The 24496-nt window shown below is 43.7% G+C and overlaps 1 protein-coding gene across 1 annotated transcript in view; it reads right to left on the reverse strand.

Moving 5' to 3' along the window:
• csmd2 (CUB and Sushi multiple domains 2) overlaps positions 1-24496 on the reverse strand; it is a 291890-nt gene that overhangs the window by 265065 nt on the left and 2329 nt on the right. The window contains exon 2 of the mRNA XM_049602272.1: positions 586-802. Coding sequence (XP_049458229.1) covers positions 586-802 — 217 coding nt within the window. The remainder of the gene's footprint in view (positions 1-585; positions 803-24496) is intronic.

Genomic DNA, 24496 nt, shown 5'->3' on the forward strand with positions numbered 1-24496 from the left:
AAAGTGACATTACCAGAAGTTGTCTTTGTCATGACAAGTTGACATTAAATTTGTTTGGGATGTCCTTATTGTGACAACTTGACATTAACCAGGATGACATTAACCAGAAGATGTCTTTATGTTAATGTCAAGTTGTCATTATAAGGACATCCCAAACAAATGTAATGTCATGTTGTCATGACAAAGACAACTTCTGGTAATGTCACTTTGATTATTGTCAAGTTGTCATAATCAAGACAACCCAAACAATGTCAACTTGTCATTACAAAAACTGAATGACACTAAATGACAGCAGTCATAGACGTTTATGACATATACATGATGTTCATGACAGGGTCATGTCATAGTTATGACAGTGTCATGTCACCCTTATGTAGATACCTTCAAGTAAAGTGTTCCCAAAATATCCTTCATATGTCAAATTGTTGACTACATATTTTAAGAAAAATTTCATTACATAGTATGACATAATATATGTCAGCAATCTGATTTAAAAAAAGAAATATACTTGATATACTACAAAAAAAAATATCAACATACACATGCGCAAAAAAAAAAAAAAAAAAAAAAAAAGGCAGTCTTTACCTCGTCCGCAGGTTCCCTGGGCTGGGTGGCCCGTCATATACAGACAAGATGTCAAAGTCCTCCTCGAGGGCGAAGCCTTGAAACACCAGCTGTATCCGGTTGTGCTCCGCCGCCACGATCACCCATGTACAGTTGGCATAGTTAGGATAACCGTAAGGGTAGCCTGGGCTCTCTATCGTCCCGTTGGGACTGTGTAGTGTGTAACTGCAGTTCTGAGCTGTGAAGACAGAAAGAAAATGGCCAGTTATTATAAGCGTGTAAGGCGTGTTAGAACTGCTAGCTGAGTGCAGAAAGTATTAATAGAGTATTAAACCAAATAAAAGACAGTTCTCCACATGCAAGAATGGAAATTATGCAAATCGCACACACATACACGCACTCATATGCACACCCACAGTTAAACAGTTTGCACCAAATACTGCCACATCCATTATCACCTTCAGCGTGCAGCCTGAGCCATTAGTATAGCAGTGCTAAATGGCTCACCCTCTCCTAGCTTTCCCCACCTCCATCATTGCACACTTGTTCGCTCACTGGCCCTTTCACCGTATTAGTAATAGGTTCCCGTTTTAATACACGACATAGCTGAAGAGGAGGAGATGAGAGGAAACACACACAAAGAGATGCACACTCGCATTTTTGTCCACAGTCACTCAAACAGCCTTAAACTTAAATTTTAACAGCGCCTGTTGCCATCTATCAGTGCTGAGCTTGGGGTTGGTGTGTGTAGTGTGGACTAAGAGTGTGTGTTTTGTATCCTCGGGCCAAGTGACTTGTGTTGGACTGATGTGAGCAGGGCTGAGACTTTTAATCAGTGATGGGATTCAGTTGTAATTAATCAGTAACATGGACTGATGTGTGATTGCGCTTATATTTTGTGTCGTGTTGTCGGTGTGTGATGTGTAAATCAAGACAGCTGAATGTGAGCCGTTGGCCGACAGCAATTGCAAATCGCAAAAGTCTTATCAGTGGCGCCCCCAAGGTAAATGGTAACGGTATGGCGCCTTTCTAGTCTTCTGACCACTCAAAGCGCTTTTTACACTACAAGTCACATTCACCCATTCATACACACATTCATACACTGGTGGCCGAGGCTACCGTACAAGGTGCCACCTGCTAATCAGTTTTTAACACAGTCACACACCGGTGGAACAGCCGAGAGCAATTTGGGTTTCAGTATCTTGCTCAAGGATACTTCAACATGCAGATTGGATGAGCAGGGGAGTGAACCACTGATTTTCTGATTAGTGGACTACGCGCTCTACCTCTGTGAGGGGTAGGCAGGGGGCCATGACCACCCTGATGCCATTGCCCTAGCAAAAATAATTGGGCTTTAAGACATTTCTGGCGCGCTCAATTTTTAAGCTAGCATGAAGGTATCTTGTGAAACCAGACAACCTAGGACAGGGGTATTCAAGTAAAATTCAAAGAGGTCCAGTTAGGGAAACTTTCCTAATGCAAAGGTCTGGAACATCATAATGTCTAACTTGTGATATGATTTAGTGTGATATATACTGAAGAAGCCTAGTAGTTGTATCAGCATCTGCAAGTAATCAACATCTGACTGACTAATCAAATAAAGAAATGATTCAAAAACATTTCGACAATATTAATTGTCACTTAACATTGAACTATACAGATATGCATTTAAAAAAAATGGAGAAAATAAATAAAATAGTGTTAGAAAAATTGTGCATCTTAAAATGAAGTGCTTAATTTTAGAAAAAAACTGCAGCAACAGCTTGAATTTTCCTTTTTCTTTGTCAACTGTTTCACATCTTAACAGTCTCAACCTATTTTACAACGCCCACATAGGACGGTGTCTGGGTCCAGACCATCAGTGACCACTGACCTAGGACATTAACTGGTACCATCCATGTTGGCTTGTTGGGGAGAGAGCTAAATAACGCTCCAAAAATAGGCTAAATAGTGGTGAGGGAATAACTGGCAGTGCCATTTTGAAAGGGGTCCCTTGAACCCTTGAAGACATGTGAATGAAAGTGGGTTCTACGGTTATCCATGAGTCTCTCCTTAGCTTTTTTTTGTCCCTTACAATGAATGTACCCCTTTGAATTAAAGCTGTATATGTCTTTTTAAAGAAAGAATGAATCACCTAACATGCAAAGACACATTAAACAGGATTGTTGTGGAATTCAAAATGTTGACTGTAGCAATATTAGTGATGTGACGTTTGCAAACGAGCTGAGTCTTTGAACCGGCTCTTTGAAATGAACAAATGAACCAGCTCTTTAGAGTGAACGAGCCAGTTCCTAATCTCTTTGATTTTTGCTTTAATTTACTCTGTATCCATTAATTTCAGATTATTTGATCAGGAACAAGTTGAGAGAGACTAGTTTGTGAGGGAGAAAGACAGTGCAGCCGCTCACTCGTTCACTTCAAAGAGCCGGTTCAAAGACTCGGCTCATTCATGCACGTCACATCACTACTTGTTGTTTATAAAGGGCGTTGCTATGGCTACACCAAACTTTATATCTGCGGAGTCTATTCTGGGTCCATGTTACAATATCCAGATCACGTGATGCGATAAATCAGCAATGCGATTAGTCGTTGAACCCACTAACACCCCCCACACACAACAACAAAAAAACAACAACAAAGAAAAAAAAAACCCAAACAAACGAACTGCATCTTTGAACCAGCTCTTCAAAGTGAACGAGAGCCAAAGAACCGGCTCTCACAAGTGAACGAGAAATCCCATCAATAAGCAGTATTAGTCTATGCACATTAGATAATGAGTAATATTGACTATAAAATAAAAGACCAAAATATATTAGTATCCTTGACTCTCATATTGACAGTTCTCAGCTGGCCTATTTACTTACAGCACAATCAAATTCCTGAAGTTCACTAATGGCTTGTGGTTTTGATGTGCCACCCCAAGATTTTCAGTGCCCCCATCTGGCCACCCCTATGAAAACTTTCCTGGGATGCCACTGAGTCTTGTGTGATGTAACTTCTGAGCTGCACCACAGCAGGAAAGTTACACGTTCTGAATCAACTCCTTTTTGCAGAAGGATATAAATTATGGTCCCACAAAAGGAACATGCGGGACTGAATTAGAATGTCATACATGTATGCATGCTATTTATACAAATGATGTGTATTTTCCCCTTTGTTTGCTTCAGCCACAAACCTGAATCACAATGCAGCCTGATTAAAATGTAATTAGGAGAGTATAATTGGAGGACATCTGTTATCTGTATAACCCACATTATTCAACAATACAAACAATGCAACACTCGCAGCAGATATGATTTTTGTTTTGTTCATTTACATCCACACTCATAATTGTGTAAATGTCCGGAGTGAATCAATGCATCGAAATGAGCTACCTGAGGGCATTAAAAAGCAGGGCATTAAAAAAAACAAGAATCTTAAGTAAACACACTGCGGCTTTCGAAACATGTAAAAGTGAACGCTGCTTTGTTAAATCCCTCCAGGGGGAACATGTATCCCTTATTGAATGCTTGTGAAACATACAGATTCTGTGCTACTTTATATGCACTCTCTGATGGGTACAACAATCCCCAAAAGCTTTAAAAAAAGGTCCAAATTTTCATTCTGAAACGGGCCTCATGTCAGAAAAATCAGCAGGGATTTAGAGGTAATAAGACACCACGTATGAAGACAAAAACAAAAACATTTTCTTTTTAGTACAGAGGGGGGGAAAGAGAATAAATGACAAAAAAATACACGTGGACATGGATAATCCCTGGTTAGCCAGACGAGAGAACACCACATTTGTTTTCACAGCCATAATCAAGCCCGTTGTTTAAGATTTCAGGGGCTACGTGCCACATCAGGGGTGTTTATGAATTCTGAAAATGCCGCTGGAAAAACACTCACTGACACACAAACAAACAAAACCAATATTAGCTTTTTGTTCCAGGCAGCAAAGCAAAAACAGTATCACAATATGGTTTTTCGGGAGGGGAGAGGAGAGGAGATAGTGTCAGGAGGTAAAGATCCAGACTGTCTGGATGGCGTCAGTAGCAGCGGGATGATAATAGCATCTCCAGTCACAGTATATCCATCATGCCACTGCTGAATCCCCGGGGGGCTGTCTCATCAAAAAACAGGCGGGCCTCTTTCAGCCGTCACTTTTCAACACTTCATATGCGCTTGACCTCTTCCAAAAGATGCTAATGTGTGCGCACTTGAACCCCGGCCACTTGAACACACTTTAGTCAGGTGTGTAATGCTACACTGAGAGTTCCACTCTTTGTTTGCTGTGGAGATCTCTTAGTGTTACAATGGATTCTTAGAGAGAAAACGTGGAAAGACATGACTACTGTGGTGTAAAATTGGATCAACAATAAGTAAATATGACCTATATAGTGTATAGAGGGCTGAAAATAACCAAGCAGTCCTTATCTTTGAAGAAGCATTTCAGTGCTGGAGAGATGGTCTTTGCATAAAACTAGGCTTTCTATGCTGTGGGCAGATGCAGATACTTTAGAAACGGGTGCTACATGACCTGAGCAAACAGAGAAAAAAGGCTGTGGCATTCTCTTATGCTAAAGAGAAAGAAAACCTACAACTACCAGAATGCATTGTGCTGCACCGAGCCAAAAACATCTCCCTCTGGTGGGCAATCTGGAAATCCATCGGTAAAAACAAAAAAAAAGGATTTTTTTTTTCCTTTACCTCTGGAGGCACTGCCCCTAATTTTTCGACTAACGGAAGTGCAGGGGCCTCGGGGATCGCTCAACCCCTTCACTTCCAGCAATGCCCCCAGGGATTCGCCTTGTTGTTTACAAATACTTCCAGGTAGAAAACATTTTTCATGTCACTATATCACCGTTTAGACTAATCTGATGTTTGTAAAAGCTATAAACACAATGGTTGAACAAACATTACTATCTCTGTGTGCACGTTTTGTAATTAATAACATTACAACATAACAACATATTTTTTCCAGCGGATATCTTAGTTACAACATGATTGAGCTAGCAAAGCAGTTTTGTGTTGGTATGTGTGGTATTTATTCAGTTTCGGGAAATCACGATGTCTAGAAAGCATCAGTGGCTGCAGCTGACACGGACAGCTAACAGTAGCAGCAAAGCTAACATCAGGACGTCATCTGTTAAAAGCCTCCCGTTGTCGGATATGACATGAAACTTGCCAGACTATCACATCGAAACAGACAACCACTCGCACCTACAATCAATTTAGAGGCAACATGTCTTTGGACTGTGGGAGGAAGCTGGAGTACCCGCACAAAACCTACGCTGACACAGGGAGAACGTGCACGCATGCATGCATGCATATTTATTCTATCGTACCTTCTATCATATATGGTGATTGTCTTTTCTTTTAGCCCGAGCATTGTGTCTCTTTGTTTAGTATGTTTTGTTACGTGCTGTCTGTGAATATATGTTCAATGGAGAACGACTCACTCCGAGCAAACCGAATTTACCTAAGGGTACAATAAACAATCTGAAGCTCTGCACAGAAGGGCTCCCCCACCCTGGGTTTGAACCCTCTTGCTGTGAGATGGTGATGCTAACCACTGCACCACCGTCCTGCCTCATTAAAAATGTGCTGTGTCATTTCTCCCACTGGCCCCGCCTGCGAGTTCATGCTTGGCTCGTAGACTTAACATTGTGATGACATCACAGATTTTTAAATTGCTTTTCTAAGCTTGAGGAAAGTTTTACAAATATAATACCACCATGGATCAAAAATTCATAACAGAAGGAGTCATAATTGACCTTGTTAGCAGTTCGTGTGTCCTGTCAACAGTTTTACAGTGGTGGCCTTTAGGGAAAATGCTTTAATGGCTGCAGGGGATTTTTTTTCCCTGCAATACCGCGAGTGGCCCTAGGGAAAAATTGGAAGCAAGGCTGAGCAGCTTTTCTGAGGGCCTGGATCAAATTACAGTTCAACAGTAAGCTAAAATATGTTTCTAAAAGCATTTGAGGCAAGAAAGACGCAATGCAGTAACAGAGTCCTGATTCATTTTTATCAGGACTGCTTTTTTTTAAAAAAAAAAAAAAAAGTATTAGTTTTTTCCTCCATATTTATGATAAAGGAAACAGCATGGTGCCCACTTCCTGTTCACAAATTCTGATATTACAGTCAAACAGTGCACTAAAATATGTCTCTGAAGACATTTTAGGCAAGAACTAGGTAATGCAGTGACAGAATCTTGATTTATATTTGATTAGCACAGCCTAGTTTTACTGTTTAAGTTTGGTTTGAGTTTGAGAAAGAAACAGAGAGAGGGGTGTGTCTCTTTCTCGACCCACTTCTAAACTCTTCGTGTCAATGGGACAATCTATACTTCAAGCAACTGCCATTTGAATCTGCTGGATGACATCATCCAGCAGATTTTCGCTGAAAGATTAGCAGGGAGATCTTAGTGCTGGTAAGATGGCAGGAAGTTTAGCTCACTTCATTTTCATATACTACCCACATTATTAACATACAAAGCTGGCACTGTCGGCATAGTGTCTCTTTAACTGCTAACGAGAGAAGAGCAAAAAGGATCAAAGCCAGAGCTATCTCCATCTGATTTTTCATTAACGCCTTTAAATGGGCCTAGCAAGTGAGCCTCCACCCCCCCAATTACCGTCAGGTCAATACTAATATCCAGGTAAAACCTCCACATCCACCTTCCCTACCTGATTTTCATATCTACAGCCTGATCAATAATCCCCTCATCATCTCCTTCATTACAAGGCCTCTATCAGACAAATGCCAATCAATGGCTCATACACCGGCCCGATAGCAGAGCTTGATAGGGGTCAGAGTGGACTGTGAACCTCTTGTACATATGCAGTGAGTCAGGATGTGTGGGCTGGGATGAATTACAAAACAATACCAGGCAGGGTGGTTAAGGTAACTGAATTGCTATGAATCAGTCTCAGGATCTAATCGACATGCTGGAAGAAAGGAATGATTCTCTGAGGCTCAACAGATCTTTCATGTTAGATATCAACATGTTAAGCATGTAACAGCCTTCCTCAGTAGTAGCGGCTCGCATGAAAGCACTACAAAGGCATAACAAAGGAGCACATCTTGCATCTGAATTAAAGTGTTTCACATCATTAGAGTGCATGTGTTATTAGGGGACAGAGCACGCTGTCCACGCTGATATATGACAAGTGATCAGCTCAGCAGGAAAGCATGCTCCGTGTTTTATGGGGACAATTAAGTGAAAAAACATGACACAGAATGAGTCTACCGAGTCTGCCAGAGCTCAACCAAATGCTATTTCAAAGTGTGAGCACCTGTGCCAAGTGACCGACTCTTAAATCGATAATGACGCACACAATCTGGGACAAAAGACCAAGATAGTGCTTTTAAGGGAGCTTGCTTTTTTGGCTGCAGCCAGAGAAGATTTCACCCATTCCATGCTGAAAAATAGATGGACAAAAACGGACACATCAGAGTTCACTGGAGAATACACTTCTGTGGGCATTACGGGCCGATTTACAACATTGTCAGGTTTGATTTTCACATTACGCAGTAATAACAGGGGTGTTTGCAGGACACTTTTGCTGCATCGTGTAGTCTTAATCATATTCTCCTTGGATCTTTGCACAGCTACACACAAAATAGCTTCTCACCATAAGGTACAAGCAAGGGCGTAGACTTCACTTCAACATCAAGGGGGACTCATATTAAACGGGGCTTTGAAAGTCCTCCACTGGAAAAATGTGAGCGTCAAACACCTAATTTCCTACATTTGTGCCTTTAATATTTCATCCCTCATCAGTTTATGGTGTAAATGTCTTTAACTTTGTCAAAGTGAAAGTCCTCTGCTTGTCCATGTTTTTATTTGGGTCGAGGGAGGGTCCACATATTCTAAAAATTGAGTGGAACGTGTCCCCTATGGATACAAGTGCGGTTGAGGTAAACCAAGGTATTCTAGGTCTACTCTCTCTGTTCTTTGAAAACCCAGAGCCTTTGATTAAGTAGATCCTTCACTCTGGGCTCAGTTGAATTATTTAAGCCTCGCCCAGGGTGCATTATGAAATTAGCTGCTGGGAGCTGGTGACCTGCTGTGAAGCCCTTCAGTGTAAATCTGCAGGGAAGAGCCCATCGCACAGTTGACCCCACTGACACACCATAAAGACCCCATAAAGAGACTGCTGGCCACGCTGTTTTAGCCCGGTGGACCCCCGGCAAAGTTGAAGGTCATGTTTTCTCAAGTTGTTCAGGTGTTATGAATATGAGGTAGTAGCGAATATACTAGTTCAGCAATTAGGAAAATTGCTAACATATTCTAGGGGTATGTGTGATATTTTATGCCTCAGCATAGGAACTATTTGGATTGGCTTGTTCAGAAATGTTAACTATGCTAGATAACCGTGGTTGTTCAACAGATATGCTGTCCACTGCTTAGCCCACAGTGCCACTGGCAGCATGCACTTGGCACTAACCGTCTCCGGTGTGCACGACGCCAAATGGGTGTACAGGGAGAGGTGTGACCTTGCTGGGGCAGCACTCCAGGTTCTCCCCGCATATGTGTGTGTGCGTGTGCTGGAGCTATTGTTTGCTTTGCCAGGGCAGTTGTTTAGTAGCGGGCATACAGAGCTGCGGCAGTGCGCTGTGACACTTTGATGAATCGATGGTCACTGTGCTGTACTCCGGCAGGACAGCAGCCCCTCAGAGCGGAGGAAGGAGACAGGGAGAGCGAGAGAACGAGGGCGACGGGAGCAGACAGACACAGTGTAGACTGACTGGCTGACTGAACGTATGGACGTATGAGAAAATAGATTTGGAAGACGTGATGTGAGGAATAATGGAGGCAAAGGTGAGACGGGGGACAAAGAAGGGGAGACGAAAAAAATAGCAGCGGAAAGGCAAAGAGAGGGAGGGATAAAAGTGCACGAGAAAGAACATGTCAGAGGGTCACTGAGAGGAAGAGCAACAGCCAATGGGAGTAAACGAGGAAGACCACATTGGGGAGAGATTTTTCACCTATTTTCTGCATCTCGTTGCCCTTCTGCGCTGAGGTCACAGACAGCCTGTGTGACATTCACAGCAAGATAGCGCTTAATCTGCACTGTTAGCGAATCCTAGAGGTCTATTTGGAGGGTTGCTTCAGCACTGTGTGTGTGTGTGTGTGTGTGTGTGTGTGTGTGTGTGTGTGTGTTCATGTGAATGAACTGCGTATGGAGGTATCAGTTGTCCGCACATGTATGAGTGTAATCCCTATACCCTGGGTGAGTACAGTGTCACATATCTGCATGTAACTCCACTGCTGAGATGCAATTACACTGGCTACAGTGACTCTCAATGAGAGGAAATTTCATCTTGCAGAGCATAATCCCAACATCACATTCGCATAATGCCATAAAGACGCAAACAATACTCACAATACAGAAAAGAGAAAATCTGCTCTCTGGACTCCCATCTTTATTTTTTTCTGTTTCTTTATCCCTTCCCGCCTCTGTCTGCTCTCCTCATCTACAATTCAAGTTTGCCTTTGGACAAAAGACAAAGATGCAGAGACCATCTTGTTCTTGCAGTCAATAATAGAAGTGCCTTACGTCTTACGTTGCGCATAATGAACACAACTGAAGAGCTGAGGAGAATAAAACTTAATGTTTGATGTTTGAGAAAGGCCCTCCAGAAATCTGACATTTCTCGGCGAAGCACAGTGTGTCTGCAACTTTGTCAATAAATGTGAGGCTGCAGCCTGGGAATGTTAAAAATCAAGATGAAATGAAAAATGCCTTTTTAACCCTTTCAGATCACATTCTCGGACACTTTGTACACCTATTAAAACATGTTTTTCATATTCTATCATCAAATCCAATCAAGTTTTCTTCCGATGAAACGAAAAAAATGGCGTGTTTATGGTACTCAAGTACTCAACCAATAATATCACGACATCCACCCATCAGTCGATCTGCAACTTTTAGCCTCACAGAGCTATGAAGCTAGCTAGCAACAGCCTTGTGGGTCTTTGTTTCCCCAAAATACTGTGGTTACAGGCTGTGGGCTAGACTTTCTCCACTTAAGCAAAGTGGTATCTGTGACAGCTCCAGATTATGTGAAAAGCTTTTACAGTGGACGTTACATGGAGAACACGATGTGCTTTGTCTCTCTCCCTGACAGATAGGCTACTACTAACCCATCAGGGCCTTACTGTTGTGACACGGCCACTCTTCAGCGATCAAACCTTCCTTTTTCATCTCCCTAACAATGTGGTTAAGGTCTAATTCGTTCATGCATTCATCTTTCCCTCGCTGTCCTCCTGATCTAACGCTAGAAGTGTGTGTGTATCTGTGCCTGTCTACCTTTAGCAGTCCAATCAAATGCAAAGGATTTAATTTGAATCCCTCTTGTGACTGACACTCAAATATTCTGTTTCACTGCGATATACGTCACAGTACAGAAGCTAAAGGTGCTCTGCTGTAACTTCTGTTTCACTGGGACTTCAAACAAAATATTGAAATGATAAAGCAAGGCAGGGGCACACAGTAGCTCAGTGGATGGAGCTGGCACCCTATATACAAAGGCAATATCTTTGCCTCTGCAGCCATGGGTTCAGTTCTAGCCTGCACCCCTATATTGTGTGTCATCCTCTCTTTGTCTCCTCCTTTCAGTCACTATACTGTCTTGTCAATTAAAGGCAAAAAAACCCTAAAATAACCTCAAAGAATAATCCACTGCAGTAGGAAATTACTGTAAAATTGGTCGAATTGTAGCCACAGCATGTACGGTATACACACATATATATGTATATATATATATATATATATATAAGGAAGCCTCCGTCAGAAGAGATGAGCACTCACCATTTAAATTGCACCGTGAACTACCTATTTAAGTCTCCCTCATCACATAGCTAAAATACAGGGTTCAGCTCTTTTGTTATTCTCAGGGGAAACCATAAAGCCTCCATACATGTGGTCTATCAGGAGCTATATTCATACAAAATGAGCATCCCATCGGAGCAAACAGTGAATAATTTCCAACCAAATAAGTGCCTCTCATGGGGTTTATCAAGTAACAAAGCTATCAACTATCACATATAACCTACCCCATGAGTAAACTTCAAACAACCAAATGTTGTGTGTGTGTGTGTGTGTGCCAGTAACTGCCTCCCTGGTGGGAAGATAAACCCTTCCGCCCCATAGATCCTCTCAGCACCACTATTTGTCTCTTGACGTGTCAGCGCATATGCGCGCCTTGACCGCATCATATCCGAATTAACCTCTAGATGGCCGCCATTAAAATGGAAATGGATGAGCTCAGCGATCCCGCTCGCCTCCATACATTAGGCTAATGTCCAGGCCAGGACGACACCGTCTGCCGTTATAGACAAGCCAAATGCAGTGGAAGGCACTTGCGATAGGCTTGCTCCCACTTTGCCCTCCCCCTCACAGGTTGTTTCCACTGGGCTGGGTGGTAAATGCGGTTTCCTTAAAAGGGCAGAAAAATGGAGCTTACATTTCCATAATGGCGCACAATCGAAGCTCACAATGGCCTCCTGCTGCATAAATGTGTGAAGTAAAAACAATGATCTGTGTGTACAGAGAGGGCACTCGAGCAGTGCATATGTGGATGCATCTGTGGTGGTGAAGCAGGACTCAATACTAGAGTGTCAAAATACAGTTCCTGCATTCAAAATCTTTCTTAAGTAAAAGTATAAAGCATCAATATGTACTTTCAATACCAAAAGTAAAAGTACTCATAATGCAGAATGGTTCATTTCAAAATAATATTCATTATATTACTGGATTATAATTAGTAATGCAAAGTAGAAAGTAACTAAAACTGTCAGTACCTCAAATTTATATTAAGTACAGCTTGACTTAATTTAGTTTCATTCCACTTCTGTGCATTTGCCACATATCAGGCTCTGGCATTTTTTCCAAAGATTTACTGACTCCTTTTGCAACACGTAGTTAACACATGCACTTGCAAACAAAAACACATTGTCACAGCAACATCGCTGCAGGGTGAATTTTGTGGATTAAGAAAATAAACAACACCCACGTGCAAACCTGTAGCCAAAGATTAAAGCATCAGAGAAAGCTGCTGCATGATAAAAAGGCATACATGCATGCAGAAATGCACACTTGCATGAGTGCATGCACACACTCCTGACTGTCATCAGGGCTGGCTGGCAAAAGAGGCACAATGGAGCATGTGTTCTCTCAGACAGGGAGGAAGAGAAGGGCGGGAGGGTGGGTGAGGGGTGGGGGGTGGGGGGTGGGGGGGGGGCGGGGGGGGCAGGCAGTTCCTTCCAGATGGGTCATATTTAACCAGCAGTATCATCACGCCAGCCAAAACGACCTGCAACCTGGCCACCCACCCGAAAAAAAGCCACCCACGCACTTTCATACAACCCATTCCTGAAACTACACAAGCATTCACCCAGATGACACACCGATTTCAAAGAGGTGCTATTGTTCGTCTCTTCTTCATCATGTTGTTTTTCCTCAATGCCTCCTTTTCTTATCAATACATTTAAACAGCTCTATGGCACTTTGGTGTTGCTGTGAACAACACAGCTTCTCAGCAACCCACGCAGCAAGGCTTCAAGCTGATCAATAAGAAATAGCCCATTCAGAGTCAAAGGCATGTTACGGTTGATGTTCTTCCCTTTCAGACAGACCCCTGTCTTTGTGAGGGAGTTTATTCAGCGCTGGGCCTCCCACACACAACACAGCAAGGCTCGATGCCCGCAGAAATGTATGTGTGTTTGTCAGTGTGTTAATATGTTTGTGCGTGTGCACATTTGTATTTGTGACAGAGCCACGGCCCTTGATCTATGAGTACTCAGCCATGCCCCTGTCTCTCTCTCCACATTGGTTTCCTCTCACCTGGAAACACTCTCCCTATGAGCCACATGCTATGTTAGTCAGGTTCGACCAGGCATACTCAACTTGCTTTGACCGGGGGCCAATTTCAGAAAATGAAAATGGTTGACTCAGTGGGCCACCCAGCAACCTATCCTGAGCCAGAGCTGAGTATCCCTGGGTTAGACTGTGGCAGGGAGACAAGCTACTAAGAGGTTTGTTTGGACTTTCGGGATGACTTTAAGCCATTTGTTTCTTTGTAGTTGTATCTTTATTTCTGCAGCGTGTGATAAGTCACACTGAGTAGGTGGATATGTCACACAGCTGATTAATTGCCATTGCTTTTTGCGTTCTTAAAATAACCTTCCCGTGTGACTGGGGTTTAAACTGGCTGTCCCTCGGCTTTTATTTAGTCATTTTCATTCCTAGCTCTTTGGTCAAAAGTCACCATTTTTATAGTCTTTTTCAATAACGAGTGTAGATCTCATGGAATGGCCTGCTGAGTGAGTGTGGCCTTCCTCCACCTGCACACACATTCACCTGCCTTTGGTTTGCTGTGTTTGGTGTGTGCGCGCAATTGCACATAGGGTTCTGGCCTCCCCCTCAGCTGACATGATCAGAGACGGCTGGTATAAATGGGCACGCAGCACAGGTGGACGCCATTAATGTTTACCATCTCATGCTGTCACAAGCACAAACTTCTCGTCGATGAGTAGATGCACATTTCCTTCTGCACAGTAATACAGTTGGTGGGTGTAGTTTGGAAGACAGAAAATAGCTCCTCCATGAAACTGCTCACAACAGGGTCTGTGGATTATCTTGAGCAACCAATCATGATTTCTGTAAAAAAGACATGAATTTTTCAAATGTGTTTTTGGCACTTTGAGCACCACAAGCTGAGAGCCATCTAGTTTCATTATATTGGAAAGCAGGCAGACATCTCTACGGCTGATATCTCCAACACTTTGCAACTCACCCCAAAACAGCACTACAGGTAACACTAAAAATATACATACATTTGTCTAAACTTTGAGCTAAGTAGTGTCAACATTTTGCTTTTTAAGTATTTTGATGTTATTTTAATCTTGTGCCGATAACAGTGCTCATCTTAGACGACAAAATCACATCTGTTTTTATTTACAGTACTAGCTTGGTCCTCCAACTCCTCAGCTTGGTTAAGTATTGATCAGTACAAAAAATTAAGAGGAGAGAAGTGCAGCCTCACTCACTGCTCCTGTCACAGAAGCTGTATGTTGTTCCCATGACAACAAGAAAACAGAAGAGCACGTATTAAGACCGATCCTCTATTATTCATTATTGCCCGCCTTAACACTACATCTCACACATGCAAACACCCTCACACAGGCGCGCACCCACATTACACTGAAATGTGCACAAACATATGCTCATGCATGCCTCGAATCATTTCAGTTCTCTCCTCAGTTCTCCCCGGTACTTACGGGAAGACGCGCAATTGTGTGTGACATTAATGTGTGAAACAGTGAAGGTCAATTATCACCTCATTTTCATTCTGCTCACATCTGACAGCTGGGCTCTTTGAGTTACGTTAGACTGAACCTACGCTGAGCAGCCAACCTTTAGTAACATCTTGCTGCGTACTTGCACTCTAAGTGCACCGGAAATCAACTAAAACTACACTTTCTGGACTCAAACCCATTAAACAGCATCAACAGGAGGTGCGGTAATGCAATTATGGATGTGTTAAACGTATGAGATCATCCTGGGCAAGCGTGTCAATGTGTGGTAGCGAGTGGGTATTCATGAACATTTCATCCTCTCTGAGTCGTGTATATTAAACCCAAGAGGAAGCGCTGATGCAGAGGTCAGGTCATGACCATCCCAGCAGGACAATTCCATCTATCACTGAGAGAGGAATGAGCAGCAGCTGATCAATCAGCCTCACTTCAACTTACTGAATCACACTTTAACCTTTCAACTCAGAGCCTAACTGCCCCCCAGGAAGGCTCAAGTGTCAACTGCAGACCACAATCATAATTAATGGGTTGCACACTTCACTCAAATGGATGAGAATTTTTCTTTAATGAAATATTGTCTCTGCATATGGCACTTCCACACTGCTGACAGCACGAGAAAGGGAGTTTTGCATTGGCAGTATACGTGTAAATTAAAGCAAATGTTGTCTTTCTTTTTCAAGATATAGAGATTATGAGGAGAAACATATTTTGGCAGCGTGTCAGATTGGCAAACACATCTACAACTTACACATTAAATCATTTCTCCTGATGTATTCAAGCTCAAGGTTGCATCTAATTTGCACAAAAATACGGACTGAGATGTTCAATTAATGTTTGTCTCTTTGTTCCTGAATATCATTAACAGTAACTGGCTTTTATAAATAGACATATATGAGATACAGGATTACCCATATTGAAGATGAAAGATAACAGATTTCTGATATTTCAGAATGTCCTGTTGGGTTTGTCATCTTCTTAAATGACTATGGCTGGGTATTGGTACTTGACACACTCTACGGTATTGACCAAAATATCATGTCTCCACTCAAACGATACCTGCATTCGATCTTTTTTTTGTACTCAGATCTATAACACAAATTGACTATTTGTATGGTTTTGCTTGCAGCCAATCACCACAAACATTCCTAAAATGAACGCTGCCCGAACCACCTCAACTGATCCCTTTTAACGCGAAAGAGCAGCGGCTCTACTCCGAGCTCCCTCCGGATGTCCAAGCTCCTCACCCTAACTTTAACGCTGAGCCCAGCCACACCAAGGCAAAGTGGTCCCAATGAAAGGGACCAGACTAAGAGCGATTCAGAGACCTTTAATGAAGCGGACCACTCGGAAGAAGAGTACCTCACGCGGTATGGGGAAACCGGGGCCTCCTCCTGGAGCCAGACCCGGGGGGAGAGCTTGCCAGCGAGCATCTGGTGGCTGGGCCTTAGGCTATGGGGCCCGGTTGGGCTCAGCCTGAAGTAATAACATGGAGCCGTCGCCCTGTGGGCCCACCACCCGCAGGGATAGAAATCGGGGTCGGGTGCATTGTGTGCCGGGCGGCAGGCAGGGGCGGGGCCCCTGGCGTGCTGATACCTGGTGTCACGGACTGATATGAGACAATACCATTAAATATCTTCACTGTCGTTTTCTTGGCTGCCTAGCATTATCTGTCTGTTGCTAGGCCACTAGCACTGTTTAAATGTTTAGGAAGGAGGTGTGCTTGGATGGAAACGGTGACAAAGACGTAACGTGGGAATTCAGCGATAAAGCTGTACCTTGAAGATAACAATATGTACCAATCTTTTCACTTTGCATCAATGACATTGGATCACTGATCACTGAATTGAGATATTCATCCAGACTGATCCGGTTTACATTATGACGTAATATTAACTTGCATGGACTCCAGGACGAGTAGCTGCTACCATGGTGGTGGCTGATGGGGATCCCACCACCATAGCAGCTAATATCCATACAGTCTAAGACATGGTGAAGTTGAATATAATTAAATATTTTCAGAATTTGAACACTTTCAAAAGGTAATTGATTTGATTCACGTGGTGGGTATTAAATGAAGTATCAAACGTGGTACTCTACTGGTATCACTTTATGAGAACTGGTGCTGGTATATTAATTTTTAAACAATACCCTGCCTTACATAACACTGTATTTTTTGACAGCTTTACAGGTCATTTGGTCTGGTCAATTTCTGCAGTGAAGACATCAGAAGACACTTTCCACTCGCCTCCACTCATTAGGAATTTATTTTCCCCCGTGGCAGCGAAATGTGTAACATGAGCCAGCAGACAACAGCTGTAACGTTAGGTTAAACTGGTTTCGACACCAGACACTCTGAGGGTGATTAACTCGAGCAGACACACTTTGGTCTGACGTTAGATAGAAGCGTCCAAGCCTAGCAATGTTACGGCTGTTTCACCTGTTTCCAGTCTATATGCTAAGCTAAGTTAACCACCTGCTAGCTGTAGCCGTATTTACCGCACAGCTATGAGAGAGCTATCAATCCTGTCAGCTGACTCTTGGCAAGACAGCAAATAAGCATGGTATTTGTCCAACATGGCAAACTACTGGTTTAAAGACACAAAAACACAACATGTAAATGTATTAAAAAGCACTTTTTTAAGATTGTATTTTTCAAAACACTGTTGTTATAGTGGCTGTTAAAGTACAAGTGCATATGCGTCAGATTCTGAAGTCAAAATGGACCTCACAAGAGCAGGACACAGGACAAGCAGACACTCTCACTGCCTCTCTCCACATGATGACTCTGCCTCTTTCCCAGAAAAAGGCCTCTGACAGATTGCCTATACGTTGAATAGAGAGAGGAGCTGTACAGGAAAGGAAAAAAGACAAGGACAAGGACAAGATACCTCCTGCCCAGGATCTAATCTTCAATCTCTGGGATCACTGATATCTGATAAGAACAGTGTAAATCAGGAAGCTAAAGAAACCCCTGCCTGAGCTTTGTGTCTATACAAGACAGACAGGGCATCTACATCTGTCTCTCACGTTGTGGGGATTTACAGTAGCGGGGGCAAATACCCGACGTCTGATAATAACAGGAAGACGAGAATCTGAATCAGGATTGAGACTTCTGTGTTATAGCTTCTCTCCTATACATGGCTCAGAGACATGTAAGCCCTCAATGTTTTTATAAGTATTTATGTGATCTATTTTCACCTGTAGTTATCCCGGGAAGATTGACTGAGCACGTGTGTTCTTTTCCTGGCGTGCTTTGGCTTGCAGCACAGCAGTTACAGTAGTAGCACGTATCCACATCTGGGAGCTGCCCGGTACAACTGAGCTGTCTCCTACTGGGAAATGTGGGTGGGAAAGCAAAAACCACTTTCCTCCCAAGAGTCAGTGCTAGCATGCCCATGAGCAAAGCACTTTGCTATAACTCCTACATCCACCATGCAGCGTGTCTAATGGAGCTAAGATGCTAAAATGCTAACAGAGTAACAGAGAGGAGCTCACAGGAGTGTGTTGTGAATGTGAAGCCCAGGCACTGTGTGAAGAGCACAGATTTATATTCTCTGGATACGTAAAGCAGCCAAACTATACATTTATTAATATAACGCTGCAATCAGGGACATGCTGAAAGAGATATTTCTCGTTTGTTTTCCAGCAGAATCTCTCTGCTCGTGTCAAATCTGAACGACTGACTTTGCAACCAGAGCCTCCGGACATTAAATGTCTTGGTTTGAATATGTATGCATCATATTGAGGTCGGAGGGCGCTGATGCTGCTGTGATTGGAACTCTCACGAGACAGTGCGGGATCCAAGATGGCGCCCCCGGCTGCTAGACTACCCGCCAAACAAACTTATCTCCCTGGACACAAAACTTCTTTCATTTCCATTTTTTCTACATCTGGGTTTTCTGCTTTTCCCTGGATTGTTACAGAAAGCAAACTGGACCACCTTGGACAGTACATCGACGAGTGTTTCAACAGACTCTGAACAACGCAAAACCAACCGGCAAATCCACCTTCACATCCAACAACAAAAGATTTCACTTGTCCAGCTCAGGTACACCATCCACACCCCTGAAACCACCATGCTGTATAGAGGTAGGCCATTGGACATAAACTCTTCGGACTCGACAACAGAATTGCACTTGTAGAAGTACTTCACCGTGAATTTCAAGCACTCCGCCAAAGCCTGATATACACTCAACACACAAATCACTTCAACACACTCACCACCCAGCTCACCTCTGTCACAGCTGAACCCAAAGCTATAAAATAAACCATCCTGGACTTACAAGCACGCAGCATGAGGGACAATTTAGTTTTCACCAGCAATCCACAACAACCCGCAGATGACCTGGAAAAAACAGTCAAAGACTTCATGATCCAACAACTCAAACTACCCTCCGAAACCATCATCACCCTCCACCGCATTCACCATATGGGTCAGAAAAACACCACCAACATGGACTATGGACTCAATGATTGATACCCCAGAGAAATAATGCAACGCCGCAAACAGCTTCACCCCATCTGGAAAAGAAAAAGACGCAACAAGGAAAAAAGGCTGGACAGTTATATCCTGACAAGGACGTAACCCTCTGGTTCTTCTAAACACTCCTCCACCCCCCTCGCAAATGCTCTCTTACTCTTTCCCTTTGACACATTATAACTCTCACACACACACGCCCTTACATGCACACACACAACACATACATATCTAGTCTCTACGTCACTTTCCACATCCCCACCAGTTTGAACACGAGCTATATTGCTTTGTTTGGGTTACTCTGGTTTTGTCTTTTTGTTTTTCTCCTATATCCTCAATATGTCACTTTGTCTTAATTTTTATTGTATGTATAATTTCTTCTCTGCTTCTGTGTCCCGCACTTGACTTCACTTGTCACCGCATTACACAATAATATATATATATATATATATATATATATTTTTTTTTTTTTTTTTTTAATGTATGTATCATATTTAAATATTTAATGAAAGCTAACTATTTTACTGTGGTAATACCATCAAAGTTAATAGTAGTTTAATAGATGAAATAGCAGAGGAAGCAATTGAATTGTATTGAAAATGAACTGGATGTTCCTCATCATCTCATTAAGGGCCACTTCAGTGACGAAATTCCACGAATGCTCATCTGGCTGTAAGTCCAGAACGTCTAATGGTCCAGTTTGTGTGGCTAGTGTGAGTGTGACCAAATGCATGATTGCATTTAGTTGTTTTTTTTTTCATGGGAGTCTGCGAGTCTGCATGAATTAGTGCGTGTGTGTGTGTCTGTGTGTGTGTGTGTGAGTCACTGTGGGGCTGTGATCAGTGTGACGAAGCACAGTGACAGAGCTCTGGCCATCTGGAGACAGATGACAGTGTGAATCACCAGAGAGGAGGATGGAGGAAGAAAGGGGAGGTGGCGGGATTGATGGGAGGAAGGGAGGGAGGGAGTAGGGGATAGAAGGAGAGGGAAGGTACGGGGGGGAGATAGAAAGGGGAGCGGGATGACACATCAGCAGGTGGGTGAAATCAGGGTGCGTACAAGGACGGAGCATTTGCATCCTTTTGAAAGCTGCTCACGTGCACACATGTACACACATGTACACACATGTACACACACACATCCGGTCTCTCAGTGGCCCCTTTTGAGCTAACTAATGACCTGCTTGCCAACACTTTAGTCTAATCGTCCTAGAGTGAATGGGGGTGGCAACTCACAGACTCATCCAAACACACACAGACATGCACGTGCCCACGAGCTTACTTACACGCTGTTAGTTGTTGAAATAGGAGTCTGCTTGATGCCTGATAAGAAAATGAGCCTTCCAAATAGATAATTTACTAAAGAGAGGAAAATCACCCAGCACTCAAAAGCCACAGAAACATAGGGCCCGGATTATCTCTCAGCTGGTGTAAGCTTATCACCCCTCTACTCCAACACTCCTCTCCCCTCTCTGCTGCTCATTTCCCCTCACAGTAAATTCCATCCTGCTGTTTTGCTGTTTTTCCCCTCCCTGCACCACCACTTTACGATTGCCATCTTTATCTTGACCGGCACTCTCCCTCCCACTCTACGGCTCTTTCTCCTTCGCTCAAGTAGCAAAAGTAACAACACGGCGATATGCTTCTAATTTGCATTCCAGACACTTCTTTGTTTTGAGTAAATAGATAATGTCATCTGTTTCTCAGCTCCCATTCCATCCTTTATTGCTCAACGGTGAATGTAGCGAGCAGATGGGAGATGGGACGCAACCGAGCGTGCAGGTAGTGGAGGATTTGAGGTTGAGGGTAGCAGACAGACAGGTGGGAGAGAAGTGAGAGACAAAAGGGAAGTGAGATGCCTGCGTATTCGTCATGAAAGCACATATGGGAAACATGAAACACATGGAAGTCTATTTTTGTTATGTTGGGCTTTGGGGGGGAGGAGAGTGTCTGGTTTGAGGGCCTCAGAATAGTATCTCTGCTCTTTGCAGATGATGTTGTGCTGTTTGCTTCATCACATCGTGACCTCCAACATGCACTGGGGTGGTTTGCAGCTTAATTAAAAGCGGTCAGGATGAGAGTCAGTGCCTCCAAATCATGAGGCCATGGTTCTCTGATGTAAAATGGTGGACTGCCATCTCTGGGTTGGAAGAGTGTTACTGCCCCAAGTGAAGGAGTTCATGTATCTTAGGGTCTTGCTGAAAAGTGAGGGTAAAATGGAGTGTGACATGGACAGGTTGTTTGGCGTGGCAATGTGTCAAACCACTGTGATGAAATGGGAGCTGAGCTAGGAGGCAAAGCTCTCGATTTACCGGTCCATCTATGTTCTGATCCTCACCTATGGTCATGAGCTTCGGGTAGTGACCCTTAGAGATAGGGTGAGGAGCTCCGACATCCAGAGGCAGCTTGGAGTAGAGCCGCTGCTCCTTCGTGTCAAAAGGTGCCCGTTGAGGTGGTTCAGGAATCTAATCAGGATGTCTCCTGGGCGCCTCCCGCTAAAGGTGCTCTGGGCATTCCAGACACTTAAAGGTGTTCTGGGAATGTCCAGCTGGTAAGAGGTAGACCCAGAACACGCTGGAGGGATTATACAGTATATCTCATCTGGCCTGAGAATGCCTTAGGGTCCCCTAGGAGGAGCTGGAAGCATTGCGGGGGAGAGGAACGTCTGGAGTACATTGCTCAGCCTGCTGCCCTTGTGACCCGGCCCCGGATAAGCAGTTGAAAATGGATGGATGGACTTACAGTGAGAGATATGATCAAGGTTGTTCACAAGAACACTGAACCAACTGTATCTTAGCGGCCACATACCTTCAAACAGCCAACACAGTGCTGCCAAGGTGGTGCTTCACAACCTGGGGTTTGGGATTTTCTAATCATTTCATTCATAAAAAAATCACAACCTCCAAAAGCACAAGATGACAGTCCAAAGATATTTAATCCAACACCCCATAAAACAAAGACAACAGCAAATCTTCACTTCTGAGAAGCTCTAACTAGCTCGTGTTTGTCATCTTTCAAAATGGCTCAGTCACAATAGTTGCATAATCATTTTCTGTCAATCAACTAATCATTTTCGCTCCCCATACCATGCCAGTGAGATAATGTATGAATAACACTGCTCCTTGTCTTGAATTCACTCCCACGGTGCCGAAAATGTAAAACAGTTACTAATTTCAGTATAAAACCTTGTGATATGATCTTATCAAATCACGGTCTGAAGTCTGTGTCTAATTGGGGGTTCAAAGCCGTGAAAACATTGGAGAAATCCCAATTCATAGAGCCAGCTCGCTCTCCACTGAGGAGCAGCTGTTGCAGAGGCTGTTGGCTGGGGGAGCTGTCCATGGTGCTGAGGAGAACTTCAACTGGGCGGCACATTCAGCTGCGCCTGTCGCTGTCCAGTGTGCTGAAAGTGTCAGTCTGCAGTGGATCACATGGCCCCAATTATTTTATTTCACTGTGGCAAAACAAGGAGCATCCCTGTGCTGAATGTGTAAGAGAAAGTCTATTGAAACTAATAAATCCTCTCATATCTCTCATTCTATTCTGACCACAAGTGAAGACATTAGATAAGTCATGTGTTTCTAAATAGGTGTTCCCAATTAAAACTGTATCAATCCCAAGTCCTCGGTCTCTGTGTGCCTGCAGGTCTTTAAAATGAAAAAGTTCAAGTTTGAGTTTGTCATTTTTTGATTTGTGCAACTTCAAAAACCACTTCATAGCAAGGTTTTTCTCCCTGCGTTACTGCCTGGAAGCACACACGCGCACGTGCGTGCGCGCCTTAGCCCCTAGACTTCCTCGCACGCACACACTCACACACACGCGTTGGCCCTGTCTCTTTCTTCAGGAGCCTCATGACTGTGCGAATACAAGCAAATGTCATGAAGCGAGAAAGATAAAAAGGAAAGGGGCATCAAGCCCTCCAGTCCTCATAACATTACTGCAAGTTGCATCATGAGCACAACGCGGTGCCTTTGTATAAAGGGGAGCGTGGCTGAGGAGAGGAGCGGACGGCGGCGGAGAAGGAGCGTGATCTTGCGTGTAAATGGACATGCTGAGCGACTGTCTCATGCGCCGCTGACGAATGATCTAATACCGGCCGAGCTGGCGTGGAGTGGAGAGCCGAAACACGCACCAGATAGGCAAGACACGTCATCCCCAATCTGCCTCCTCTCCTCCTCCTCCTCCTCCTCTCCCCCTCTCTCCCTGGCCTTCGCATTCTCTCCTCTGCACGATTAAATGAATAGAGGTTGATTACCGTTTATTGAGCGGCGGGTCCACTGGGACAGCTGGTTTTGATCCCATGGAGACAGCGCGCGGCTCTCTTCAATATCTCCGCTAAAAACCTTTCACACATCTCTGCCTTTGACTGTGTGGCCCCTTGGGAATAATAATTGGGTGGCAATGTAGGCTGGAAATTGTTTAAAGTGAAACTGGTTGACAAATGAAGACAGTGTTAAAGCACTATTATACATCTGATGCTTATCAAACACAGCCTGGAAATGAGCAGCCGTTTCATTTTGGACAGCGTGCAGCATTACGCACGTGTCTGCTGGCTACTGTTGATTATTAATCGGCGACTCTTGATGTGGTTTGATAAAGTGTGTGGGTAGAGAAACGCAACGAACCCCAGGTCCTCTCTTCCCTCTCCGCTCCGCCTCTCAGCATAGCGTGAGGCTCTGGTGCCGCTCAATGGGAGGATGGGGCAATTGCTGGTGGCTGCAGCAGCACCGAGGGACGCGCCAGACCACCTCAACGCCGGCGTGTGGTATCCTAACATATTTATTGGCACAGTTTAAAGTAAACGCTGTTACAGGAGGGGGCAAGATAGATAGCCCGAGCCTTCCCTGCTCTTTGTAAATATGTGCAATAACTTAGAGTCGCTTTACTGGCTCCAAAAGTAGACTCAAACGGCGAGAGAGTGGGCAATAAAAAGCTCCCCGGACGCAAATAAAACAAGAAGCCTCCTACGAATATAGCCGCAATGAGATTTACTCCACATGAAAGTCGAGCGAGATTTGTCAGTATCATTGGCACTGAGCCGCGCGCGATACATCTCACCAAAAACCATCTGGGTGGTTGATGACACAAGTTTGCTCAAAAGTGGGTGACAAGTGGGAGATATTCGGTGGGAGACATGAGAGGGATGACGTT

Source organism: Epinephelus fuscoguttatus, linkage group LG17, assembly GCF_011397635.1.
Source record: "Epinephelus fuscoguttatus linkage group LG17, E.fuscoguttatus.final_Chr_v1".
In the NCBI taxonomy this organism is placed as follows: Eukaryota; Metazoa; Chordata; class Actinopteri; order Perciformes; family Serranidae; genus Epinephelus; species Epinephelus fuscoguttatus.